Source organism: Neomonachus schauinslandi, chromosome 2 (assembly GCF_002201575.2).
Source record: "Neomonachus schauinslandi chromosome 2, ASM220157v2, whole genome shotgun sequence".
NCBI classification, from domain to species: domain Eukaryota; kingdom Metazoa; phylum Chordata; class Mammalia; order Carnivora; family Phocidae; genus Neomonachus; species Neomonachus schauinslandi.
Window position 1 is genome coordinate 131,399,025 of NC_058404.1, and position 26,643 is coordinate 131,425,667.

The following is a 26,643-nucleotide window of genomic DNA, read 5'->3' on the forward strand; positions in this document are numbered from 1 at the left end:
ACTCTCTCTCTCAAATAAATAAATAAAATCTTTAAAAAAAATAAAAATAAAATAAAAACAGAGGTTCTTTTATTATGATTACATATAAATTTTCTGTGTAGTGTGGCTCTATATTGAGTAAACAGCTAATTTAATTTGTAGTCACTTCAGTCTGTGAGGTCCATTGCCTGGCTCTTCCTTGAAAACTTTCTAATCCATAACACCAAGATTGCTTATCTACACTGTCTACTAACAGGAGACAACCTGCTGTCTGTAATTCTGACTAAAGGACAGAATGAAGATAGGGGTGTTAGCAGAAAGAGCACTAATTTAAGGTGTTAAACTCAAGCATTTCCAAGGAAACCTTGACTTTCTAATAAAAACTTAGGAAATTCTGATACATAGATACAAAATTGTTTTATCTTTATCATTCAGAAGTCATTCTTATGTATTTTAGGAGATTAGAGATATATAGGATAATTAGATCATCAGACTACCAACCAAACATGTCTTGACCATGATGCCTTCTTAAAAAGCAAACTTTAGGGGCTCCTGGGTGGCTCAGTTGGTTAAGCGTCTGCCTTCGGCTCAGGTCATGATCCCAGGGTCCTGGGATCGAGCCCCGCATCGGGCTCCCTGCTCTGTGGGAAGCCTGCTTATCCCTCTCCCACTCCCCCTGCTTGTGTTCCCTCTCTCGCTGTGTCTCTCTCTGTCAAATAAATAAATAAATCTTTAAAAAAAAAAAAAAAGGCAAACTTTAGACACATATCGAGTATAGAAATAATTGAGTGTATCTCCATTTTTTAAAGAAGAAATCAGAATAATTTCCTGGAAGAATGAGGATGATGATGATGATGGTTGTAGTGATTTGTAACAATCCATAATCAGTGTGCCAGGTGTTCTTCTCATTCCTTTACGTATGTGAATTCATTGCAGTCTCCTATATCCATCCGCATGAGAGAGGAACTCTTAGCATCACTGTTTCACAGATAGGGAAATAGGCACACACAAGTCAAATGACTTGTCTAAGGTTCACAGCTAATTAGAGCAGAATGAAACTTGAAACAGGAAGCCTGGTTTCATGCTCCAAAACACTGTGCTGTATTGTCCCTGTAAGAAGATAAAACAAAAGTAAGATAAGATGTGTAGGATTTAACCTTATATTGTCAGCTGTTTTTAGTGCTACATTTTGAGAGTATTTTCAACGTTTCATTTATACTGGTTACTTTTTGGCCTCTTGCTCACCAGATACACCTGGTTGACTGAAATTTCTCCTGTGTTCAATTGAAGGAGATTGATAGGTTTTTAACTCCCGCAAAAAAATTATTAGCTATTATAAATTTGGCTTAATTAATAAATTCATAATTTCCTTAGCAACAGATCACAGTTACTGCCCATACTACTACTCTGTAGTAACTAACACTATGATAATACTATAGATCATCATAAATAATATCTATAGATATTATAGATAAAATAATAATAGATACCAAATCTCTATTGTAACTTTACATTTGCTGAATTTTCACTAGAAAAATCTGGCTTTCAAATATGACCTACCAAAATATGTAAACATCTCAATGGAAGTTGGTGTGATTCTGTAGATTATAAGATTCAAAATCAAGGTGAGAATACAGGGACCGTACTCAAAATCAAGATTGTAGAATTAACTTTGTCATTTTCTCGGGTCATATATAGAGTTGATTGTAGTATGTTACTATAATTATATACAAACTGCACTAGTACATTAATATAAATCTAACTTTAAGAAGAGGAACATGGACCTAGAGGAGGATGGAACCTACCAGTTCTGTGACTTCTGCTAAATTACTTAACTCTGAACTTTGTTTCCTCAATTCTAAACTGGAGGTAAGGTGTCTACTTTTAGATGGTAATAGCTACATGAGCTTGCACTTACAATATTTACACTTTTGTTGGTTGCTACATTCATTCTCAAAGAGTGAAAGTTTCCCCCAATCTACTGCCTCTGTCCCCAGATAAAATGGTTTGTATTTTTCCAGCTTTTCAGTGTTTAGACTCATAAATACATAACATTTATATAGCACACATGCTTCAAAAAGAAAATCCCTCATTAAGTTATAAAAGATAAATTTTAATATGATTTAATGTAGTACTTCCTTGGGGTGGGAATTTCTATTAAAAGGAAGAAACATTTGTGTGGATTTTCATTGTTGTGATAATTTGAATTAGTTAAATATAAGCTGCACTTTTTACTTATAATATGTACAGTCTTGTGAAAATGTTTAAATTGTGACTACATGAAATGTTGCTGTTTCAGAGATAGAATATTTTGAACCTCAGTGAGAATTGAACTGATTTTATGTGCCAAAATAGTAATGAGATATTCACAGATGTAATGAAATCAGAGAAACCAATGTTCACTCTACTTAAATATATTTTTTTCTAAGACTCCAAATTAAAGCTACCTTAAAATGGCATCTAGATACATTTTCGTCTTCAGAAACCTCTTGTACTAGGATCTGCGTGGAGTTTCAGTGATCTTATAAATGTTTTCTTTTCCTGCTAAGCAGGTACTTCTGAGTCACACCCCTTGGTTACTGTAATAGTCTGTCTTAGATACTGCAGTGTATTGCTCCCTCCCTTAGCTACAGTTAAGTTGTGGCCTTAGGTTTCTCATTTTTCATTCTTTTAACTATTCTATCAGTATGTGCCATTCATGACACTGAGCAACCTGTGAGAGATGTTAATAGTTTTGACTTGAGTGGAAGTAAAAATTAGTAAAGACCACTCCTATGGGTCTCCAGACACTTACGTTTCGTTTCAGCTAACCATGCAACCTCCTGTGGTAAATATGACTGACTGCTCTTTTTTCTTATGTTTTTTTTAAGCAAAGTAAAGCAGCAGTTCGGCTGAAAGAAGACATGAAAAAGATAGTGGCAGTGCCACTAAATGAGCAGAGGAATTCAACCTATAAGAAGTTATTTGGAGTCAGCCTCCAAGACCTTCAGCAGCAGGGGCTCACAGAGAACGGCATTCCAGCTATAGTGGGGACTATCGTGGAGTACTTGGTGAAGCATGGTAAGTTGTGGTTTCACACCGTTGTGCTTACCGTTCCTGCTTACAAGAAGAAGGTTTCTTTGTGAGCTGCTTCACGATGTGTTAGAATATTCCCTAAAACACCTTAATTAGAATATCAAATTATGTAATATACCTTGTCCTTTAAAAAGGACATTAAGAGCAGTATTACTGCATAATATTATTTTGACACTACTGTTCAATTTACCATGGACCAATCAATTTAATCACTGAAATCTCTGGTTTGGAATGATTCCTAGATTTGAGTTCTAAAATACACTGTTCCGGGGTGCCTGGGTGGCTCAGTTGGTTAAGCATCTGCCTTGGGCTCGGGTCATGATCCTAGGGTCCTGGGATCGAGTCCTGAATTGGGCTCCTTGCTCAGCGGGGAGCCTGCTTCTCCCTCTCCCTCTCTGCCATTCTCCCTGCTCATGCATGTGTGTGTGTTCACTCTCTCTCTCAAATAAATCTTAAAAATATAATACATGTTCTAATAATAGTGACTTCTCTTGATTCATTAAATTCCAACTGAGAGTAATGTTTAGTGTAACAGAACACTTTTGGGGTATCTTTTTCAGCTGAGTTCAATCCTGAACTTACTGGATGCCTTGATTGCTTTCATAAACTCAGTAGGGATACTAAAGAAAAAAAAAGTATGGTATATAGCCTATTATGGGGGTCATTTGCTTTTGAAGTGATACAATTAAGCATGTAAAACAATTGGAGAATAACGTAGTTCATTGAGTGATAAAAAGATAAATCTCTCTGTTATTGAGAGCTATCTTACAGCTTTTTTTTAATGATTTTAATTAAAATGGGACTTAAAAACCTGGATAAGTAGAGAGAAAATTCTTCCATATCCCCTATATTCATGTTGTTCAAACTAGGGTAATATGATAGGAAAACCCCAAACTACATAATAAGTATCAGTAAGCTTTAGCAGGTTTGGGAAGGAAATCTTGTGAGGGAAAAGCTTGGAATTTTCATTGTTTTCTATAGGGAAACAACATTTCTACACAAAAGACTCATTGCAGAATAGGGTTTAAAATTAGGAATTTTTAAAGGGAAAACTTGAGACTTCAGAGGCATTCTGTACTTTGTGCAGTTTGTTTCCTTATCATCCCATGATTACGAGTCCATTCCCCCCCACCCCCCACTAAGAACAATCCTTTATTGGAAATACGTGAGAAGCACAGTGCATCTGTTACTCTGTAGGAATGTGAGTCAGCTTGTGACAGGAAGGGTATGGCACGTAGTTCAGCCCTCAGAAGGTCAGGTGTCTTGTGTTAACTGAAAAAGCAACTATTTGCTCAGGTTCCTAGGTATGTAGATGACAAAATGATATTTTGTTCTGAAAACTGAAGAGCCAGTCTTGCACTCTTACTGCATAGGAGATGTCCCTGTATGTTTAGAGGATGATAAGCTGCAGACAGGTAAGATTCTTAGAGAATAGCTCTGGGTTTATTCAAATACATTAAACAGGTTAAACAAAAAAGGTGTAGTATACAGAATGGCAGGAAGATGGGACGCTGGCCTATAGGATCTTTTTTTTTTTTTTTTTTAAAGATTTTATTTATTTATTCATGAGAGACAGAGCGAGAGAGAGAGAGAGGCAGAGGGAGAAGCAGGCTCCCAAGGAGCAGGGAGCCCGATGCGGAACTCGATCCCAGGACCCTGAGATCATGACCTGAGCCGAAGGCAGAAGCTTAACCATCTGAGCCACCCAGGTGCCCTGGCCTATAGGATCTTGAAGCCACATCAAATTGTTAGAGCTTTGAAGGACTCAAAAACACTCAGTATTGAGTAAAACTGTATCCTGCTGATTTAGATATAAATGGATCTCTAGGTAATTCATTTAACCTCTTAAATAGGGTTGTTCAGTAGTATTCATTTGGATACCAAAGTGTGACTACCTAAAATATTTTGGTTTTGGTATAGTCAGTGTTCTGATCTTTTACTTAATAATGACTGAGTAATAGCCTCTTAGGGTTACTCTTATGTAAAATCATTTTCATTTTTAAGTTTTAAAAAATTAGGGGTGCCTGGGTGGCTCAGTCGTTAAAGCGTCTGCCTTCGGCTCAGGTCATGATCCTGGGATTGAGCCCCACTTCGAGCTCCCTGCTCGGCGGGAAGCCTGCTTCTCCCTCTCCCACTCCCCCTACTTGTGTTCCCTCTCTCGCTGTCTCTCTCTCTCTGTCAAATAAGTAAATAAAATCTTTAAAAAAAAAAAATTATTGACTAGTTAGTATCTTTTATGTGGTGCAAAATACTGGATATGCACTGAAAAATCTCTCCCTCCAAAACCTGTCCCCTGATTATTCATTTCCCCTCCCAAAACATTACTTTACCAGTGTCTGATATAGTCTTACCAAGATAATTTATGAATATATATAATCATATATGCATATGTTCTTTTTTCCCCTTGAATATAAATACAGCATTTCACAGTTACGAATCTTTTCAAAAAGTCATTTAGCAGTATATTGTGGAGATCTTTCCATATTGCATAAAAAACTTTACTCATGTAATTCTTTTTTCCCTTACACACTGACTATATACATGTATCATTTCTTTAAGCAGTCACATGCTGGTGAATATTGAATTGTATGTAGTCTTTTGCAATCTGTAAGCAATGATTCAGTGACCAATTGTTCACACGGTTCATTTCAAGCACTGTGGGTGTATCTGTAGCCCTGGGTCAAGGATATGTGCATTTGTAATCAACTCTGTAGGAGTTGAACCAGTTAAATTCACAGCATCACTCTATGAACTTTTTGGCAAAATCTGAATTAGGTATTGGTTTTCTTCTGTCTCTTCTTACCCATACTTACAGTTTAGTCGGGTATATTCAGGTAATGCGAACTAAATATTTTCAGGGGCTAAATCAGTCCTTCTTAACTAGAGATGTAAAATAGAATACTAGTGGAATCTTTTCAGAATACCCATCCATTGGTGATATTTCAGACCCACGGAATCAGAATCTTGGCTTAGGAAGTTAAGGTGGGTAGGGCACCTATCCTATATTTTGAAAGGCTGTGTAGTTAATTACTGTGGAGACAACGAGAAGTTCCTTACTATGTCTGAAACTATCATGTTAATAAACCAAAAACTTTGTGTAAGTCTGAAGGGTGGAATGCAGTTTGTGGGCAAGATACTTCAATTAGCTTCATTAATTATTTTGTATTTTTTTAAGTCAACAGTTATTGTGCCTCTCCTTATTGTGCACCTACTATGCACAATCCAGTAGGCCCTCTGTCAGGTATCAGAGGTAGGGATGATTGGTCATATTATTTAACCCTAGGTAGTTACATTAAATATTAAAGAATGATCACAGTACATGTAGACCTTTAACAACTTGAGGGAAAACTCTTCGTTATGAAAGAATTTTAGTACAGAAAGGGTTTGTTAAGGTCAATATGAAGGTCCTTTGAAAAGACTTTGAACTTATTTTCCTAAAAAGGAAAAAAAAAGGAAAAATATGTAATTTTTCCCATTTGAAGGAAAATCTTACAAGTTATAAGCTAGATCATCTTTATACTATTTAAAAATAACTAATCTTGCTGACAGTGTTACTGGATTCCTTCTCTTTAGCGTGAAGATCCTATGGGAATATACCATTTTAAATAGTGTAGAACTCTCCACTTACCACCAGGTGTCAGAATATGCTCATTTATTGTCCTACTTTCTGGGCCAGTGTGCCAGAAATGCCAATTCTGACTTCTGGCATTTTCAGTTTCTAACGATGTATTCATACTGTTTTGAAATAAATATCTCAATTGTACAGGAAAGTGACTGTCAATGGGGTAGATGTTATTTCATTTATATAATTTTTTCATTTTTAAACAAATTATTAAGTTGCTGTTTTGTGTTGATTAACCTGTACCTCCTGAAGTCAAATATAGGAGAATCTCGGAAATATACGAGAATAACTTTACAAAGCCTTCTAAGCATCTCCTTCCTGTGAACATTTCTTTTTCCTAAGAATTTGGAGTAGGAAAATTGAGAGATGACATAGTCTGGTAAGCCTCATATGGGTATTGAATATATTATAAATTTGTAAGGGACTTTAAAAAATTGTATGGGTTTTTTTCCCCCAAAGTATAATAGAGCCAGGGGGACATTGCCCCTAGTTGAAAATCACTGGGTATTATAAGAATTGTTTGGGTGAGAGATATTTTTGAGGGAAGAGAGTTAAACAAATAAATGGAATAGGGGCAGAAAAAATAGTCGAGAAGAAGCATGAACCTCAATGACTCCCATTTATATCTTATCTCTCTGCCAATAAAGGGCAGTGGGATCAGGGACCTTGAAGGACCAAAGCCAGTTCTTAGAGCTGGGTAGTTATTTTGGAATAACTGGAAATATTTATTTGAGGGAAGGGTCAAAAAGCCTAGTTGGAAAAGAAAACCTAAGGTCAAAGCTAGAAAAACACTGTGAAATCAGGTCCAAGAGGCGTTTGCTGGCCAAAAACAGGCTCAGGAGCTGGGTAGATATAGGACTGAGATGCAGAATTCTAAATTTTCATGATTTGGGCCTTGACCAGAGATGGGTGCTCTTTTTTGGGTGCTGTCTGTTGAAGGCAGTACACATTTCTGGAGTTACAGATAAAGCTTGTAGAATGGAGGAAATAGACCTTGAAAGCTTTAAAAATGAGTTAAATGGGAAGTCTCTCAATAACAGATTCTGCAGTATTAAAGGGAATGGCATCATATTTGTTGCTGTGTAACAGATTACCCCAAAACATAGTAGTTTAAAACAACAGTGTTTATTATCTCATAGTTTCTGTGGGTCAGGAATCTGGGCACAGTCTAGTTGTATCTTCTATCTTAGGGTCTCCTATAAGGCTGCAGTCATAACAGTACTTGACTGGGGGAAGGTTCACTTCCAAGCTCATTCACGTGGTTGTTAGCGGGATTCAGTTCCTTGTGGGCTGTTGACCTGAGGGTCTCAGTTACTCACTGGCTGGTGTTCCAGAAACCACCCTCCGTTCCTTGCCACGTGGACCTCTCATAAGATAGCTAACCAAATAAAAAGCAGCTGATTCATCAGAGTGAGCAAGCCTGCAAAGCCAGAGAGAAACAAACAAGTAAGATGAACATCAATCTTGTATAGACTAATCTCAAAAGCAAGATTAGAACCTAATCACATAATTTTATTATATTCTCCTGGTTAGAAGCAAGGCACTAGATCCAGATCACATGCGAGGGGAAGGGATTACACATGAGTGTGGATACCAGGAGATGGACATCATTAGGGCCATTTGAGAAGCTGCCTACCACACATGCTGACTCATCTCCTCTGATTACGTGGTGCCCTGGTCACACTGGTTGGTGAAATACTTTTAATACCCTCTCTGGTTTCACAAACTTTTATCAAAATTGGAGCTAAAATTCTTGTCAACTTTTGATATTCATGTTCTTCACATCCAAAGTTTATATGCAAACATCTTATCAGTCTACAAACTCCATAAGGATAATGGTAGTGTTTGAATTTTTTTTTTTTAAGTTCCTTAACACAGTGCCAAGTACTTATTACATATTTATTGAATTGAAGGGTTCATAAATGTTTTATCAAATTACAAATTAAAATGAAATTAGCTTCTTTTTCTTTAGAAAGAGCGATACAATTAGCAGGTAAGAGAAAGAAGCAAAAGCTGATATAAACAAACAACCCCCCCCCCCATCTAAATAATTCTCATGGACTTCAATGCCTGTATCATTGCTGAATTTCACCATTAGGCTCTCAAAAGAATAGTGGCTGGTTGAGTCCTTGGGTTCCTTTTTACTAGAAAGATTGTTCCTTGTACCTTCAGCATGCCTCCACAAGCTGGCTGGCTTTCTTACATGGTGTTCTGTCTCCTTGAACCCAGCTGGAAATCATTACCTTTCCCCTAAACCGCTACCATCGCCCATCCCCACTTCACCTTATCCTTTAACAGTGCTTTTTCCTGGATTCCTAGTTTTTAAACCTTACTAGTTTTTAAACCTTAAAATTACCTTTCAACTCTTCTTCCTTACTTCCTTTTTGTACTAAATTACCCAATCATCTTTTTTTCTCTCCTTTTTCACCCTTCCCACTGGAATCTCTGTCTTATTGTCTTAGGGTAGAATGTGGTTCCCTAAGGCAGGCTTTCTGCCCTCTCCATTCTTTTCTCAGCTAGCAAGATCTTCTTAATGCTTGATTATATTGTGTTCCCCCTACCCCTTAATGCTCCCATGATAAAGTCTTCCCTTTTTGTTTTTAAGTAAGCTCTACGCCCAACGTGGGGCTCAAATTCATGACCCTGAGATCAAGAGTTGCATGCTCTACAGACTGAGCCAGCTGGGCACCCCAGATCTTCACTGTTGAACTTGCCATTTGTGGCCCTATCCCATTTCTTCCATTTTATTACCCCATGGCTTTTTGACGTAAACACTCCACATTTCCATGTGTTTATCTTCCTTTATGCTGCCTTGTCTCTGCCTCTCAATTCATATATTTGTTCCTCTTTTTTGGGGATAAATCAGGGTTTTATGTGTCCTGCTGCTTAACCCTTTGGTGGCCCTTTTCAAGAAAAAGAATACAAAATTAAGAATAAGAATTAGGGACAAGCATTGGAAAGGGCCTAAATAAATGACGGGGCCCTGAAGCTTAAACTGCGTTAACTTCACAGTTCATCAGCCCTAGTCTTCCCATCTTCCCTATGCTTTAGTCAGAGATGGTGCAGAGCACCCAAAGGCACCTTTAAGGAGCCTTCTGTGCTGACTCCAGCCAACAGTAATATCCCCTGTCAACTGGCTGAAGGCAACGAACTTGTCTTATGCTACTTTTTTAATCTCATAGAGTCTTATCCTTGGAATTCAGTGATTACTAAAGAATATTTCTTAATTATTACAAAGATAATCACATACAGTTAAGAAGTTCCTTACATACCTATTAGTTTTTCTTTTAAATAGTTTTCAAAATGCTAAGCTGCTGTTGGAGCCCAGGGTAAGTTTCCTGTAATGTACTGCAGATTATATGAATGCAGTTTTCTGTAGAAGAATCTGTTCTATGTTTATATGTGTCCTAACCTTATTCTTAGAGGTCAGCTTTTAGAACAATCCTGTATGATATTTTTAGTTGATACATAGTAGGTGTGAAAATTGATTACTGTAGGAAAGTGTTTTTGCAAAATGTGAACATTTTCCAGAACTGGATAATCCTTTAGAAAATCCTGTAGTGAGATTTATTTATTTTGTGGTTACTGTTCTCTAGAGTTAGTGTCTATGAGAGACCTCCATTTATTTTCTGCATGTCTGCTCCCCTGCTCCAGGACTCACCCAGGAAGGCCTTTTTAGGGTGAATGGCAACGTGAAGGTGGTGGAACAGCTCCGATGCAAGTTCGAGAGTGGAGCCCCGGTGGAGCTTGGCAGAGACGGGGACGTCTGCTCAGCAGCCAGTCTGTTGAAGCTGTTCCTGAGGGAGCTGCCAGAGAGCGTGGTCACCTCCACATTGCACCCTCGATTCGTTCAGCTCTTTCGGGGTTAGTGCGGTTAAATCCTTCTAGCACTTCAACCTGTTTTATTTTTCAGCTAAAAGTAAGCCTTTACATATTAAACACCTAAATTTTAAATATTAAGCTAAGCTTTTAAATATTAGTGGTCTCTCCATCACCACCATCTTTCTATTTTAGTTACTCTAGGGCCCCATTATCTACCCTAAAATAATACTAAACTGGTTATGAAATACCACTATTAAGTGTAATTTCCGAGACTGTTGGCAGATGAATACTTAATATTGAAAAGCCCTAATATTTGTGGGCCAGAGAAATTCTTTTCTGACTAGTGGCTGTCCTAGAAGGAGTGAGAATAAGGCATTAAATTCTATGTAGGAAGTATTAATTAATTAAATTGTATTTGGTTAGTGACCTTTTGAGACTGAATGGTCAGTGGTCTGCTGTCTTTCTCTCACAAGCAAGACTGAGCCCTAAAATAATTGTGTTCATTTTACACAACTGGAGGAAAATTGGTTTTTGATTGCATTATGAAGTGATTTTGAATGAAGAAACTTGAAATTTAAAGCTAGTAATTATAGGCATCATTATTTAGTTCTCCCTCTCAAATATAGTAAGAAAAATGATTTAGTCTTGAAAAGCCATTTCTTTCCTGATTTGTGCCACGTTAGAGTGAAAAAGAGAACATATATTTTTAAGAGTGCTAATTGCCAGGTTAAAAAGGATGTTGCTTAAAACCACATTTCTTTAAAGCAGTGGTGTAATTATTCACATGTAGTAAGTATGCTAAAGAATGGGTAAGTGAGAAAGCCATGTTGTATGTTGCAGTCTACTGAAAAATAGTGATCAAATATGAAAGCAAAAGTTGCAGAACCATTTGTTTGGGTGATCTAAGTGCTTTTAATAAAGATTTCCGTATCGGTAAGTGATAGTAAGTGACCTGTTTGAGGCTTGTTCATTCGAAACTGAACTTTTTCATGTTTGTATGTATGAGGATCTGAAGGAGGTAGCCATTGCTCCTTAACTGATTCTTCTAAGAATATTATTTTATCCTTGTCACGGAGATGTTAAATTTTAAGATAAATTTCTGAAAATCATTTTAAAATGATTGCTACAAAAGCTAGTTGAAGATTTAAATATGTCCTTCATACAAAATATTTAGTAATCAAATACTTAGTATTACTAAGAATCTTTATTATTAATATTATCTTAATTTTAAGATACTAATATTAATGATACTATATTATTTGTGAACACTTGTGAATTTTAAAAGGTTTTATCAGGTTTCTTAGAATAGCTTTCATTTGATAAAGGGAATGCACTGTTTTATTATTTTTGTTACTTTATAGTAATATTTCGTTATACTTTAGCTCTTCTTTGTAAATTATCTTCTCATTCATGACCTTTCACCCTGGTAGCCAGAAAAACTGATTTGCATCATAAAAAGCAAGTGGTATCATTCTAAAAGTAAAGCTGGTTATATACCCAACCTAAGGGGTTGTGTGATTATGCACAAATAACAAATTCTAAATGGGGCGGAGATACTGACTTTTGCCATAGTAGTAGTAGTCTCTCACTTCCTAAAAACCTTTAGGGCTAGATCTGAGATGTTCAATAAAGGAGCTATTAATGGAAGTACCTACTAGTTGTAAGCTGCTAAGTGACAGAAGGAAATAAAGTATGCTTTTAGCTATCAGATAGTACAGCCTCTTGAAAATAAATTTCTCTTTAATAATTCAGGTAGAAAAGAGCTATGGTGTTTCTCTTGGTTTATGCTGTATGTGGTACTCTTAGAGTGGAGGGTACACGCTCAGCTGGTCGCTCGAAAGCTGGAAGTGGCAAGGCTCTTTACAGACTCACTAAAGGCAGATGTTACACTTGGACATTAAAATGCAATAAGTATGTAATAAAAGTGTTTTGATAAAAAAGGTTACCCTACTTTTATATTTCAGTCCTCATAATAACCGATTAAATAGCTTTTATATTCTGTCACAATCCCATGCCAGATTTCTTTAAAAAAAAAAAATATTAAGGGCCTTCAAATTCTATCCTGTGTAAAAAGCAGGGTATTTCATAATTTTTCACATCAGGATCCTCTCTTCCATGCTTTATGGGATAGAACTGTAGAGCCTCAACTAAGTATTTTTTCAGACATTCAACCAAAACTTCCACTGAGGACAGTCTGTTGCCTGTAAGCATTCCTGCAGTTCTAGATCATCCTGTGATCATGCAGATCAACAATGACCCTCTGTGTGAAGAACACCATTTAGATTCTTTCTCTTGTATAACAGATTATCAATTTTAGACTTGACTGGTGTCTGAAGTTCTGAGATTGTATCTTTAGTTCGCATACCAATATTTCTGCATACCAGGTATTTATCAAAAACTTCCATCTAAAGTTGATGTCTGCCAGAACTTTTTGCTTGAGGCACAGCCCTGGTTTAGACAGTTCATATTTAAGAGAGACTCTAAAGGACTTGTGCGATCATCCTTTCCCGTGGTCTTGTTAAACTTACCTCTGACTGCAACAACTTGCCTTTCTTGACTGAGGTTTCCAGTATAATTGTCTCAGCTTGGCAGTATTTCATGATTTTTGATCTCTTATCCTTACCTAGGTGGGCCAATAACATATCCACTTTTTTATTTTAACAATCTCAGTTATGTTTTGGGCATAGATGTGGATTGCAAGCAATAAAAAGATTTTAGGATACCATTCATTTCATTTAGGATTAACTAGAAATTCCTTTATTTGAATGTTTCCTATTGAAAATCTTCTGTAATATAAATGCAACTATGTCCATCTCACAACGAATGTTTTTTGTTGTTACTTGATGAAATGGAATTGGATCAGTCCATCAGTATTTATTTAACCCCTCCTACTTAGACACAGGATGATACCAAGAAATAAAAGATAAAACATTCTGACTTTAAGGAGTGTGTGATTTAATTGAGGAGGTAGAATGTGTATGGTATACATTCTACAGTACTTCAAATGAGTGGTAAGGACATCCAGTCAGTGGTAACGAGGAGAGAGGGAAATCAGTCTGGATTATGGTGGTCAGAGAACACTTTGTGGAAAAAGTAAAATGGGGCACATGACTTTGGATGGAGAAGAAAATCATATAGGCAAGGAAAAGGGCATGAGCAAAAACACGGTCAGTGTGAGAAGTGTCTAACAGAGCTGTGCATAGCTACAGGCAATTAGCAAATGGAATAACTTTAAAAAGTAGGCTGAGGGGCACCTGGGTGGCTCAGTGGGCTAAGCATCCAACTCTTGATTTTGGCTCAGGTTATGATCTCAGGATGGAGGATCTCCATCTTGAGAGCCCCAAGCCCTGAGTCAGGCTCTGCTCTGGGCGAGAAGCCAGCATAAGATTCTCTCTCTCCCTTTCCCTCTGCCCCTCCCCCCGCACATGCTCGTGCTCTCTTCAAAACAAACAAACAATAAATAAATGTATGCTGAGACTAGATGATAGAGCATTTTGAATGTTAGGTTAAGGAATTAATATTGACCTACAAACAGTCCATTTTTGAAGAAAGAAGTCCTAGGATGGAAGCAGTATGTTTAGCGGTGCTCTGTAAGATGGATGGATGGGAAGGTGCAGGGAGAACCTCTAGAAGAGCCACAGAAACCTAGGTCTTGGTCCTAAGGACCTGTATCTGACAAATACTTGGCAGTGGAATTTTTTTTAAATTGTGGTAAAGTATATGTAACATAAAATGGACTATTTTAACCATTTTTAAGTACACACCTCAGTGGCATTAAGCACTTCATACTTTTGTACAGCCATCACCACTATCCATCTCCAGAACTTTCTCAGCATCCCAACAGAAACTGGTAACGGAATTTTAAAGAAAACATAAACATTACAGGGTGGCCAGTAGTTAATGAGAGTAAGAAAGGAGTCAAAGATAACCCTACAGTTTTGAGTTTATGTGACTTGAAGAACAGTGGGTTAGGGAGGGGAGTAGTGTGGTGGCCCAGCCCTGATGCCCATATGTTTGGGGAGGGCCATGCCGCCAGAAGGCCAGTTTGTCACACTGTTGTGAATAGAAACTAATAAATCAGGAAGAACGTTTTAAGATAAAGTGGAAGTAGCACCAGGGAGAGCTCCCTGCTAATTTAGTGCTTTGAGGAGACCTGAGGCAACTGCTGTTTTTTTGTCTACAGTAATTCATATCTTTTCAGTCTGTACCTAGGGTGGGGCCTTTGCTTATTCAAATGCTTTAGGCTGTCAGACCTGATCTTTTGTCAGGAAAGGAAGAAGCACAGTCATGAACTTTCTAGGAACCTTTTGCAGCTCACTAATGCTCCTTTCCCTGTTCTCAGGTGAATCTGGGACTTAAGCCAAAGGCTCACATGCTATTAGCTTGGTAGGGTCTGATGATCTCTTTGTGGGGCTTTATTAGTCATCTTTCTCAGATCCTGCTATTGCTATTGAAGAAGGAAGAGAGATCCTGATATGGCATCTTGACAGTTGGTCCATTAATATAAATAATGGAAGTCACGAGGGGAAGGTAATTATGAGGCCGTGAAGAGGAGCTCATTTTAAATAGATGACTAAAATGACTGTCAGTGCTTAGGAGAAGGGGATGAAGGCTAAAGATTTGAATTTCATAGTCCTCTATGTCGACTCATCTGAACAACAGAAATTTGTTTTCTCATAGTTCTGGAGGCTAGAAGTCCAAGATCAAAGTGCTGGCAGGGGTGGTTTCTGATAAGACCTCTCTCCTTGGCTTGCAGATGATACCTTCTCACTGTGTTCTCACATGGCCTTTTCTGTGTTTGAGCTCTCCCGGTATCTTTTTCCTTTCTTATAAGGACACCAATGCATTGGACTAGGGTCCTACCTTTATGGCCTCATCTAACCTTAATTACCTTCCATTAAGGCCCCATCTCCTAAGAGAGTCACATTGGGGGTTAAGGCTTCAACCTGTGAATTTTTTATGGACAAAATTTAGTCCATAACACTGTTTTTAAAAATGTATCACAATTTAATGAATGTATGGGTAAAAAATAGCAAAAATCTATGGTGGATACTAATTAAATTGGTGAGAAATTACAGAATTGATGTTTTTGTCTTAGAAATCTTAAATGATTGACATAGCTGGAAGTAACAAAATGAGTTTAAAATAAATGATTTTCGGGGCACCTGGGTGGCTCAGTCGTTAAGCGTCTGCCTTCGGCTCAGGTCATGATCCCAGGGTCCTGGGATCGAGCCCCCGCATCGGGCTTCCTGCTCCGTGGGAAGCCTGCTTCTCCCTTTCCCACTCCCCCTGCTCGTGTTCCCTCTCTCGCTGTGTCTCTCTCTGTCAAATAAATAAAATCTTTAAAAAAAAAAAAAAGTGCTTAAATGATTTTCTGTGGGGAAATTTTTTACTGGGGTGTGTTTTCTCAATTTGTATAGATAATTTATGTTTTTTTTTCTATTTTAAAATTCTCTTTAAGAACTTATGCCTTTTGGGGCGCCTGGGTGGCTCAGTCGTTAAGCGTCTGCCTTCGGCTCAGGTCATGATCCGGGGGTCCTGGGATCAAGCCCCGCATCGGGCTCCCTGCTCGGCGGGAAGCCTGCTTCTCCCTCTCCCACTCCCTCTGCTTGTGTTCCCTCTCTTGCTGTGTCTCTCTGTCAAATAAATAAAATCTTTAAAAAAAAAAAAAAAACTTATGCCTTTTAGTGTTAATAATAGATGCTAAATAACTACTGACTCTTCAGTTCAATAGCTAGCAGATATTTATATCATTTCTTTTCATCCCAGCACCAGCTCTAATAAGGTATAGGCAGGATAATCTTCATTTTTGAAGACAGAGATGATACCATGTGGGTTAGAGCAGAGGATCTGGATCCAGTCTGGCTAGTTTCAAAATCCATTTGCCATTTGTTAGCTGCATTAATATGATCAAATTATTTAACCTTTTTGTGCCTCAGTGTATTAACTATCTATTGCTACATAACAATTACTCCAGAATGTAGTGGCTTAGGGATACCTGGAGGGCTCAGTCGGTTAAGCGTCTGCCTTCGGCTCAGGTCATGATCCCAGGGTCCTGGGATCAAGTCCCACATTGGGCTCCCTGCTCGACGGGAAGCCTGCTTCTCCCTCTGCCTACCGTTCCCCTTGCTTGTGCGCTCTCTCTCTCTGACAAATAAATAAGTAAAATCTTTAAAAAAAAAAAGAAGTGGCTTAAAACTATGGTAAACACTTATTTTCTTTCACAGTTTCTGTGGGGTTGGAATTTAGGTGTAGATTAGCTGGGCAGTACTGGTTCAGGGTCTGTCAAGTTATCAAGAAATGTCAAGGGCTGCAATTATCTGAAGGCTTAACTGGAGCTAGAAGATGTGCTTCCAAGGTGGTTCACTAACATGGCTCCAATTCAGTGCTGGTTCTTGGCAAGAAGCCACAGGTCCCTTCTATACAGGTCTCTCCAGTTGGCTGCTGGCTGGCTTTTCTCAGCATGAGCAACTCGAGAGAGATGAAAGCTATCCTTTTAATGACTGAGCCTCAGAAGACAAATAGCATCTTCTGTACCACATTCTATTCATGAAGATAAGTCAGTAATCTGGCTTGTATTCAAGGGGAAGGGAATTTGGTGCCCTCTTTTGAAGGGAGAAGTGTCAGGCTTTGTGGACATTTTAAAACCACCACTCTTAGTTTCCCTAACTGTTAAATGGAGATCGTAGTAGTGTGTACTTCCTGAGCTCATTGTGTAAATAGTTTATCCATGCAAACGCTTAGAACAAAAATAAATAAATATTTAATAAAGGTTAAGCCAGTGCTTCTCAACTGTGGCAGCCCAGAGATCAAGTCCTATCACATGCCAATTAAATCATCCTCTATAGAGATGGGATGTAGGAATCTGCATTATTTATTTATTTATCTATCTATCTATCTGAGGGGGGTAGGGATAGAGGGAGACAGAGTCTGAAGCAGACTCCACCCTGAGTGCAGAGCCCAACGTGGGGCTCAATCTCATGACCCTAAGATCACAACCTGAGCCAAAACCAAGAGTTGGATGCTTAACCAATTGTGCCACCCAGGCGCCCTGCAGTTCACATTTTTAATGCAGTCTTCCTTTGCTGTGCTTATGTCCCAGTTCCTCCTCAGCCCATGCTTCTGCCCCTTGTTTTCTTGTTTATAAGAAGGCAAGCCATTTAGTGCAATTCCCTCCACGTTTTTACTTTCAAGCTTAAAACTTGTCTCTTTACTTTTCTGTGTCCTAACTTTGCCATCTCTTTAAAAAAAAATTACAAAAGAGTTACAGAAGAATAAATGCACTTCCTGACTAATGATTAAGAAGGAGGAAAAGAGAAATTTCAAGTTAGGATAAAGATTTCAAAATTCTTGTCCCAATTAATCGAAACTCTTTGAATTTTTTATTATTGGTTGAGTTGGCAAATGACACAAGATGGACTTGGGAATATTTTTGTATCGGCTGCAAGTTATTAATTTTTATTTTGTTTAATATTTTGTATGATTTTAATGAAAATTGAAGCATGCAAAATAAACATTGCCTGTTATGTGTATGAAATTGGTGATTAAAAAATTCCTTTCCAATTATTAATTTGAGGTGAAGGCATTAGCTTTAGTATTTTATTGCTTACATAAAAAGTTAGGATATTTTGCCAGCAGTGAGCTTGCAGTTTTGTTTGGGAATAGAATGTATACATAGCGAGTCAGGATCCACAGATTTGAGTAGGGTTGAAAGGGAGAAACCCTTTGTAAGACAGATGATCAGAAGGACTTTGTGGAGGAGGAAGGCAGTACTTCAGCTGGGCTTTGGAGGACTCCTAGAATTCCCACAGATAGTATGCACTCTAGGAAGAGAGGATTACAGGAACAAAGGTGTTTGGGAAACATGGGCACATGATTTCAACAGTAAGCACAGTGTGTGTGTTGGGTGGGGTGTAAATACAGTTGGATTAGGTCATCTTTCAGTAAAATTAAACATTGAAATGGCCATTCTTAAGTAACCTTATTACTCTCAATAAAATGCATCTTCATTGCCTTGAACATATTTTTCCTTTATTTAAAGAAAGTATTTTATGTAATAGATGCATATAGTCTTTTAAAAAATCAAATAAAATTAAAAGACTCCTAAAGAAAATCAGCTGACCCCTACACACCCTTTGGCAGCCCTCAATTCTTTCCTAGAGGAAATCAGATTTCATTTATTTAGCTGTTCTTTGGTATTTGCTTCCATTTGATAATACTCTTATGTTATATCTTAATTTCTTGTAGACATTATCTCATCACTTCTGCTTATGAAATATGTAGAATTAGCTCTAGTAAGTGACAATGTAACTTACTCCAAACAATTTCTTCCAGTAGTGTTATATGACAAGTTTAGCTGATATCCTAATTAATGTTTGACTTGTTATGACTACATAAGTGTGTGTGTGTGTGTGTGTGTGTGTGTGTGATGTACTACTTAATGTTAATATATGTCTTAGGTTTGGGGCGCCTGTGTGGCTCAGTTGTTAAGCGTCTGCCTTTGGCTCAGGTCATGATCTCAGGGTCCTGGGATCGATCCCTGCATAGGGCGCTCTGCTCAGCAGGAAGCCTGCTTCTCCTTCTCCTACTCCCCCTGCTTGTGTTCCCTCTCTCGCTGTGTCTCTCTCTGTCAAATAAATAAAATCTTTAAAAAAAAAATGTGTCTTAGGTTTATAGAAAATTATGTAAGTGAAAACATAGATTTTTTTTCAAACTGCAAATTTTTTCCAGTAAGTCCACTAACCTTTCAAAAATTTTTCAAATAATTTATCAATTCTTTATATCTGGGGGGGGGGGTCCTCTTTGGCCCTTTTTCTTCTGCTCCCACCTAATTTGGTAGCAGTGCTGATTCTGAGATTCTCTCACCAGTATTTTTTCCTGGACCTGCTCTTGCCTGGAGTCTTTTTTTTTATCTATTGTGTCAGGCACTTAGTAAGTCCCTTCAATCTGGAAAATACTGTATTTTGGTCTTGGAAATGTTCCTGTATTATCTTTCTTATTTTCCTTCAAGTGTCTTTCACTGCCTTTTTCCCCCCTTTTTTGAGATAAAATTGGTGTATAACATTTTACTAGCTTTAGGTGTACAAATAATAATTTAATCTTTGTATATACTACCAAGTGATCATCACAATAAGTCTAGTTACCATCTGTTACCATACAATCAACCCCCTTCACCCATTTCTTCCACCCCTGAACCCTTTCACTTCTGATAACCACCAGTCTAACTCTCTGTATCTATGAGCTTGGTTTGTTTTACTTTTTATATTCCACATGTAAATGAAATCATATGTATTTGTCTTTGTATGTTTGACTTATTTCACTTAGCATAATCTTCAAGGTCCATCCACATTGTTATAAATCATAAGATTTCCCTCTTTTATGGATGAGTAATATTTTCCATTGTATGTATCTTTATCTATGCATCCATCAACAGACCTTTAGGTTGTTTCCATACCTTGGTACTGTAAATAATGCTGTAGGGATGCATATATCTTTTCAAATTTGTGTTTTTATCATCCTCAGATAAATACCTAGAAGTGGCATGGTTGGATCATATGGTAATTCTATTCTTAATTTTTTGAGGAACCTCCATACACTGCCGGTGGGAATGTAAACTGGTGCAGCAACTATGAAAAACAGTATGGAGGTTCCCTTTTCTCCACATCCTCTCCAACACATCTTTTTTGTCTTTTGGATAATAGCCATTCTAACAGGTATGAGATGATATCTCATTGTGGTTTTGATTTACATTTCCCTGATAATGTTGATATTGAACATTTTATGTGTATGTTGGTCATCGGTATGTCTTTGGAAAAATGTCTGTTTAGATCCTCTGCCCATTTTTAAATCAGATTGTTTTGATATTTGTTTTTTTGTTTTGTTTTGCTGTTGAGATGCTTGAGTTCTTTATATATTTTGGATATTAATCCCTTATCAAATATATAGTTTGTAAATACTTTCTCCTGTTTAGTAGGTTACCTTTTTATTTTCTTTCTATGCAGAAGCTTTTTAGTTTGATGTAGTCCCACTTATTTTTGCTTTTGTTGTCTTAAAGAGTCAGATCCAAAAATTCAATAACAAGATCAATGTCAAGAAGCTTATCACCTATGTTTTCTTCTAGACGTTTTATGGTTTCAGGTCTTACATTCAAGTCTTTAATCTACTTTGAGTTGATTCTCCTGTATGTTGTAAGATAGTGGTCTAGTTCCATTTCTTGACATGTGTCTGTCCAGTTTTCCCAGCATCATTTATTAAAGAGATTGTCCCTGACTTTTTTTTTTCTTTTTGGAAGTATTTCACATTTGTGATTGTTGGTAGCACTTAAAACTATGCAAAAATAATTTTTTAAAGTATCTATAAGACAGAGTTGGCAATTAAAGTGGATATTGCTTATTTATACACTACTGAATGCAGTATATTGTGTTACTGTTTAGGCTGCTTATTAATAAGTTTATGGACATGTAAAGCAGATTTTTTAAAATTTAAATTCAATTAGCATATAGTGTATTACTAGTTTCAGAGGTAGAGGTCAGTGATTCGTCAGTCTTATATAATACCCGGTACTCATTATATCACCTGCCCTCCTTAATGTCCATCACCCACTTACCCATCCCCTTACCCCTTCCCCTCCAGCAACCCTCAGTTTGTTTCCTATGATAAAGAATCTTTGATGGTCTCCCTCTCTGATGTCGTCTTGTTTTATTTTTTCCTCTCTTCCCCTATGATCCTCTGTTTGTTTCTTAAATTCGACATTATCAGTGAGATCATATGGTATTTGTCTTTCTCTGATTGATTTATTTCACTTAGCATAATATCCTCTAGTTCCATCTGCATCGTTGCAAATGGCAAGATTTCATTGTTTTTGATGGCAGTAGTATTCCATTGTATATATATGTACATCATCATCGTCTTTTTTTTTTTAAGATTTTTATTTATTTATTTGACAGAGAGAGCATGCACACAAGCAGAGGGAGCTGCGGGCAGAGGGAGAGGGAGAGGGAGAGGGAGAAACAGGCTCCACGCTGAGCAGGGAGCCCAATGTGGGGCTTGATCCCAGGACCCTGGAATCATGACCTGAGCCGAAGGCAGCCACTCAACCAACTGAGCCACCCAGGTGCCCCTATACCACATTCCTCTTTATCCATTCATCTGTCAATGGACATCTGGGCTCTTTCCATAGTTTGGCTATTGTGGACATTGCTGCTATAATCATTGGGGTGCAGTTATCCCTTCAGATCACTACATTTGTATCTTTGAGGTAAATACCTAGTGGAGCAGTTGCTGGGTCGGAGGGTAGCTCTGTTTTCAACTGTGAAAAGCAGATCTTGGCTATAAGTGTCTGCCTGATTTGAGCTTTTAAAACTCTGTAATAGGAGTATGGTAATATAGTACTTGTAGTAACACCAGAAATAAAGCATTTTACTGCTTTAAAGATTTAAGATGGATTCAGGCAGGGAAGGGTTGAAGCCAAATATACTTTGTTGTACATAGATGGAAACAATGTCTGGATATGAAAAAAGAATCTGTTTACAGTTAACTTTATTTCATAGACTTATAAAATGATGTTGTATTAATCACTTTTTCTCGTTCAAGAAATTTCAATTCCAGGGTACAAACCATTGATTAAAAATTTTGCATTTCCATTCCTTTAGTACCAGTTTAAAATAAATGCTTAATATCAGCTATTTGCTTAATATCAGCTATTTGCTTAATATCGGCTATTTGCTATCACTGGGGAAGAAGGCAACTTGAAGTTTCAACTGATAAAAAGCTTTTTTCCCTAAATGTTACTTTTCTGCAGTGTCTAACATATAATGTCACATGTTCTGTTTGCACTGTTGCAATATGGATCAAAAATCTTCTGGCAAAGGGTAGGGAAATGTTGGTATCTGTCTTGCCCTGTTTGTTATGTTACTGTTTTACTGGACTAATCTACTCTCATAAACCTGTGATCATCACCTAAATATAAGTTGTGAATGTATCATCTTTTGCTTGGTTATTTCAGTCATGCTGCTATATATAATCAGGTGTGGCACAGTTTATCAGTTTGGTTCTAGGGAATGAGTGGATACAATTCATTGCCCTGTGCTGTTAAACTAACTTTGTGTGCCCGCTGTTACTTACTTTTTACAGGCATCCTAATAAAAGCTAGACTGTTTCTTTAGGGGAAAAGAGACTTATTTAATGTAATTTGAAGACTTTTCCAATAGAAAATGAAATACTATTGAAAATAATATCTATTTCTAGCTTTCAGCAATTGATGGTGCTTTGTTGTGGTGTCTGTGGGAAGTCTGCTGCCATTAGAGGGATTCTTATTATCCTCACTAAGAAGGAACCTTGCTTCTTAGTTTCTCTAGGTCTCTATTCTAAGCAATCTGTTAGTGTTGGTAAATTCTGTAGGAGAGTCTATTCTCAGCCATTAACTTTCTGTAAGGGGAAAATGGTGGATTACCAGAAAGACCACTGAAGCAGGGGGTGCCATGGGCAGAGGGTTGAGTAATTGTTTGGAGAATTAAAAACTATGAAACACTTTGTACACAATTGATTTTTAAAAAAAAAAAAAAAAAATTTTTAAAGACGTTGAAAAAAAAAAAAAAGTAGAGTGTCCTTTCCCATTCTATGTTCTTGGCTCCTTTGTTGAAAATCAGTTGACAGGTGCCTGGGTGGCTCAGTTGGTTAAGCGACTGCCTTTGGCTCAGGTCATGATCCTGGAGTCCCGGGATCAAGTCCCGCATCGGGCTCCCTGCTCGACGGGGAGTCTGCTTCTCCCTCTGACCCTCCTCCCTCTCATGCTCTCTGTCTCTCATTCTCTCTCATGCAAATAAATAAAATCTTAAAAAAAAAAAAAATTAAAAAAAAAATCAGTTGGCTATATATGCATGGGTTTATTTCTGGGCTTTCTGTTTATGTTCCATTGATCTATGTGTCTGTATTTATACTAATACTATATTGTTTTGATTACTGTAGCTTTGCAGTATAATTTGAAATCGGGAAGCATGATACCACCATCATTGTTCTTTCTCAAGATTGCTTTGGCTATTCAAGGCTTTTGTGGTTCCATACACATTTTAGGATTATTTGTTCTACTTCTGTGAAAAATTCCAATGGAATTTTGATAGGGATTGCGTTGAATCTATAGATTGCCTTGGGTAGTATGGATATTTTAACAATAATTCTTATCCATGAGCATGGAATACCTTTCCATTTATTTGTGTCTTCTTCAATTTCTTTAAATAATGTCTTGTAGTAGTCAGTGTACAGATCTTTCACTTCCTGGTTTAAATTTATTCCTAGGTATTTTTTTTATATAATTGTAAATGGGATTATTTTCTTAATTTCTCTTTCTTATAGTTTGTTACTAGTGTATAGACACCTAACAGATATTTACACTGATATGTTGTATCTTGCAACATTATTGAATTCATTTATTCTAACTATTAATTGGTGAAATCTTTAAGGTTTTTGTTATATGGTATTATGTCATCTGTGAATAGTGACAGTTTTACTTTTCCTTTTCCAGTTTGAATGCTTTTATTTCTTTTTCTTGCCTAATTGCTGTGGCTAGGATTTCTAATACTACATTGCATAAAAGTGGTGAGAGTGGCCATCCTTGTCTTACCTGATCTTAGAAAAAAAGCTTTCAACTTTTTACCCTTGAGTATGATGCTAACTGTAGGTTTTTTATATATGGCCTTTATTATATTGAGATACATTCCCTTTATACCCACTTGGTTAAAACTTTTTATCATAAATGGATATTTAATTTTTTCAGATGTTTTTACTGCATCAGTTGAGAGGATCATATGATTTTTATCCTTCGTTTTGTTAATATGGTATATCACATTGATTTGCAGATGTTGAACCATTCTTGAATTCCTGGAACAACTTGATTAGGGTGTATGATCCTTTTAATGTATTTTGAACTGGGTTTGCTAATATTTTGCTGAGAATTTTTACAAGTATGTTTATCAGGGATATTAGCTTGTAATTTTCTAGTGTCCTTGTCTGGTTTTGGGATCAGGGTAATTCTGGCCTTATAAAATCAGTTTGGAAGGATTCCTTTCTCTTCAGTTTTTGGAAGAATTTGTGAAGGATAGGTATTAAATCTTTAAATGTTTGGTAGAATTCACCTGTGAAGCTATCTGGTCCTGGACATTTGTTTGTTGGGATCTTTTTTCACTATTGATTCAGTCTCCTCACTAGTAATCAGTCTATTTAGATATTCTATTTTTCATGATTCAGTCTTAGAATATTGCATGTTTCTAGGAATTGATCAATTTTTTCTATGTTATGACATTGGTTGGCATTTGGTTGTTCATAGTGGTCTCTTATCTTTAAATTTCTATGATATCACTTGTAACTTTTCTCCCTTTCATTTCTGATTTTGGGTGCTTTCTTTTTTGTTCTTGGTGAGTCTAACTAAAGGTTTGTCAGTTTGGTTTATATTTTCAAAGATCAGCTCTTAGTTTTATTGATCTTTTCTATTGTCCTTTTATTTTCTGTTTCATCTATTTCTGCTCTGATTTTTGTTTCCTTCTAATTTGGGCTTCATTTATTTTTTTCTAGCTGCTTAGGTGTAAAGTTAGATTATGTATTTCAGATTTTTTTTTTCTTGTGATAGGCCTGTATTGTTATAAATTTCCCTATTAGTACTGCTTTGCTGCATCCCATACATTTTTGAACTGTTGTATTACCTTTTTCATATTTGATTTTTCCCCCCCCAAGTTTTCTTCTTATAATTGATTTCTAGTTTCATACCATTGTTATTGGAAAAGATGCTTGCTATGGTTTCTTTTTTTTAATTCAAGTATAATTAATGTAGTGTTATATTAATTTCAGGTGTACAATATGATTCAGCAACTCTGTACATTTCTCATTGCTGATCAAGATAAATGTACTCTCAATCCCCTCTATCTATTTCACCCATCCTCCTACTCACCTCTTCTGGTAACCACCAGTTTATTCTCTGTGTTTAAGAGTCTTTCTTTGTTTGTTGGTTCTTTTGTTTCTTACATTCCACACGTCCATGAAATCATATGGTATTTGTCTTTTTCTGTCTGACTTATTTCACTCAGTATTATGCCTTCTAGGTCCATCCATGTTGTTGCAAATGGCAAGATTTCATTCTTTTTTATGGCTGAATAATATTTCATAGTATATCTTCTTTGTCCATTCATCTATTGATGGATACTTGGGTTGCTTCCATATCTTGGCTATTGTAAATAATCCTGCCATAAACATAGGGATGCATATATCTTTTCAAATTAGTGTTGACATTTTCATTTCCAGTAGTGGAATTACTGGATCATATAGTATTTCTATTTTTACATTTTAGAAGAATCTCCATACTGTTTTCCACAGTAGGTGCACCAATTTGCATTCCCACCAGTACTGCATGTGGGTTCCTTTTTCTCCACATCCTCATCAACACTTGTTATTTCTTGTGTTTTTTTACTTTAGCTATTCTGACAGATATAAAGTGATATCTTATTGTGGTTTTAATTCATATTTTTGTGATGATTAGTGATATTGAGCATCTTTTCATGTGTTTGACCATCTGTATGTCTTCTTTGGAAAAATGTCTATTCAAGTCTTCCCATTTTAATTGGATTATTGGGGGGGTTGTTTTGTTCTAGGTTTTTTTTGTGTGTGTGTGTGGTTTTTTTTTTTTTTTTTGGTGTTGTAAAAGTTCTTTATATATTTTGAATCTTAACTCCTTATTTGATATATCATTTGCAAGTATCTTTTCCCATTCAGTAGGTTGCATTTTTGTTTTGTTCATGGTTTCCTTTGCTACATATAAGCCTTTTATTTTGATGTAGTCCCAATAATTTATTTTTGCTTTTGTTACCCTTGCCAGAGGACACCTATCAAGAAAAATGAGCCACATGGGTGGCTCAGTCATTAAGTGTCTGCCTTTGGCTCAGGTCATGATCCCAGAGTCCTGGGATCGAGCCCCACATTGGGTTCTCTGCTCAGTGGGAAGCCTGCTTCTCCCTCTCCCACTCCCCCTGCTTGTGTTGTCTCTCTTGCTGTCTCTCTCTCTGTCAAATAAATAAATAAAATCTTTAAAAAAAAAGAAAAAAGAAAAAGAAAAATATTGCTGAGGCCAGTGTCAAAGAAATTACTATTTTTTCTTCTAGGAT

The 26,643-nt window shown here is 36.9% G+C and overlaps 1 protein-coding gene across 1 annotated transcript in view; it reads left to right on the top strand.

Annotated features, from left to right (window-relative positions):
• Positions 1-26,643, top strand: part of FAM13A (family with sequence similarity 13 member A) — a 336,606-nt gene that overhangs the window by 17,038 nt on the left and 292,925 nt on the right. The window contains exons 4-5 of the mRNA XM_044913092.1: positions 2,850-3,039; positions 10,331-10,540. Coding sequence (XP_044769027.1) covers positions 2,850-3,039; positions 10,331-10,540 — 400 coding nt within the window. The remainder of the gene's footprint in view (positions 1-2,849; positions 3,040-10,330; positions 10,541-26,643) is intronic.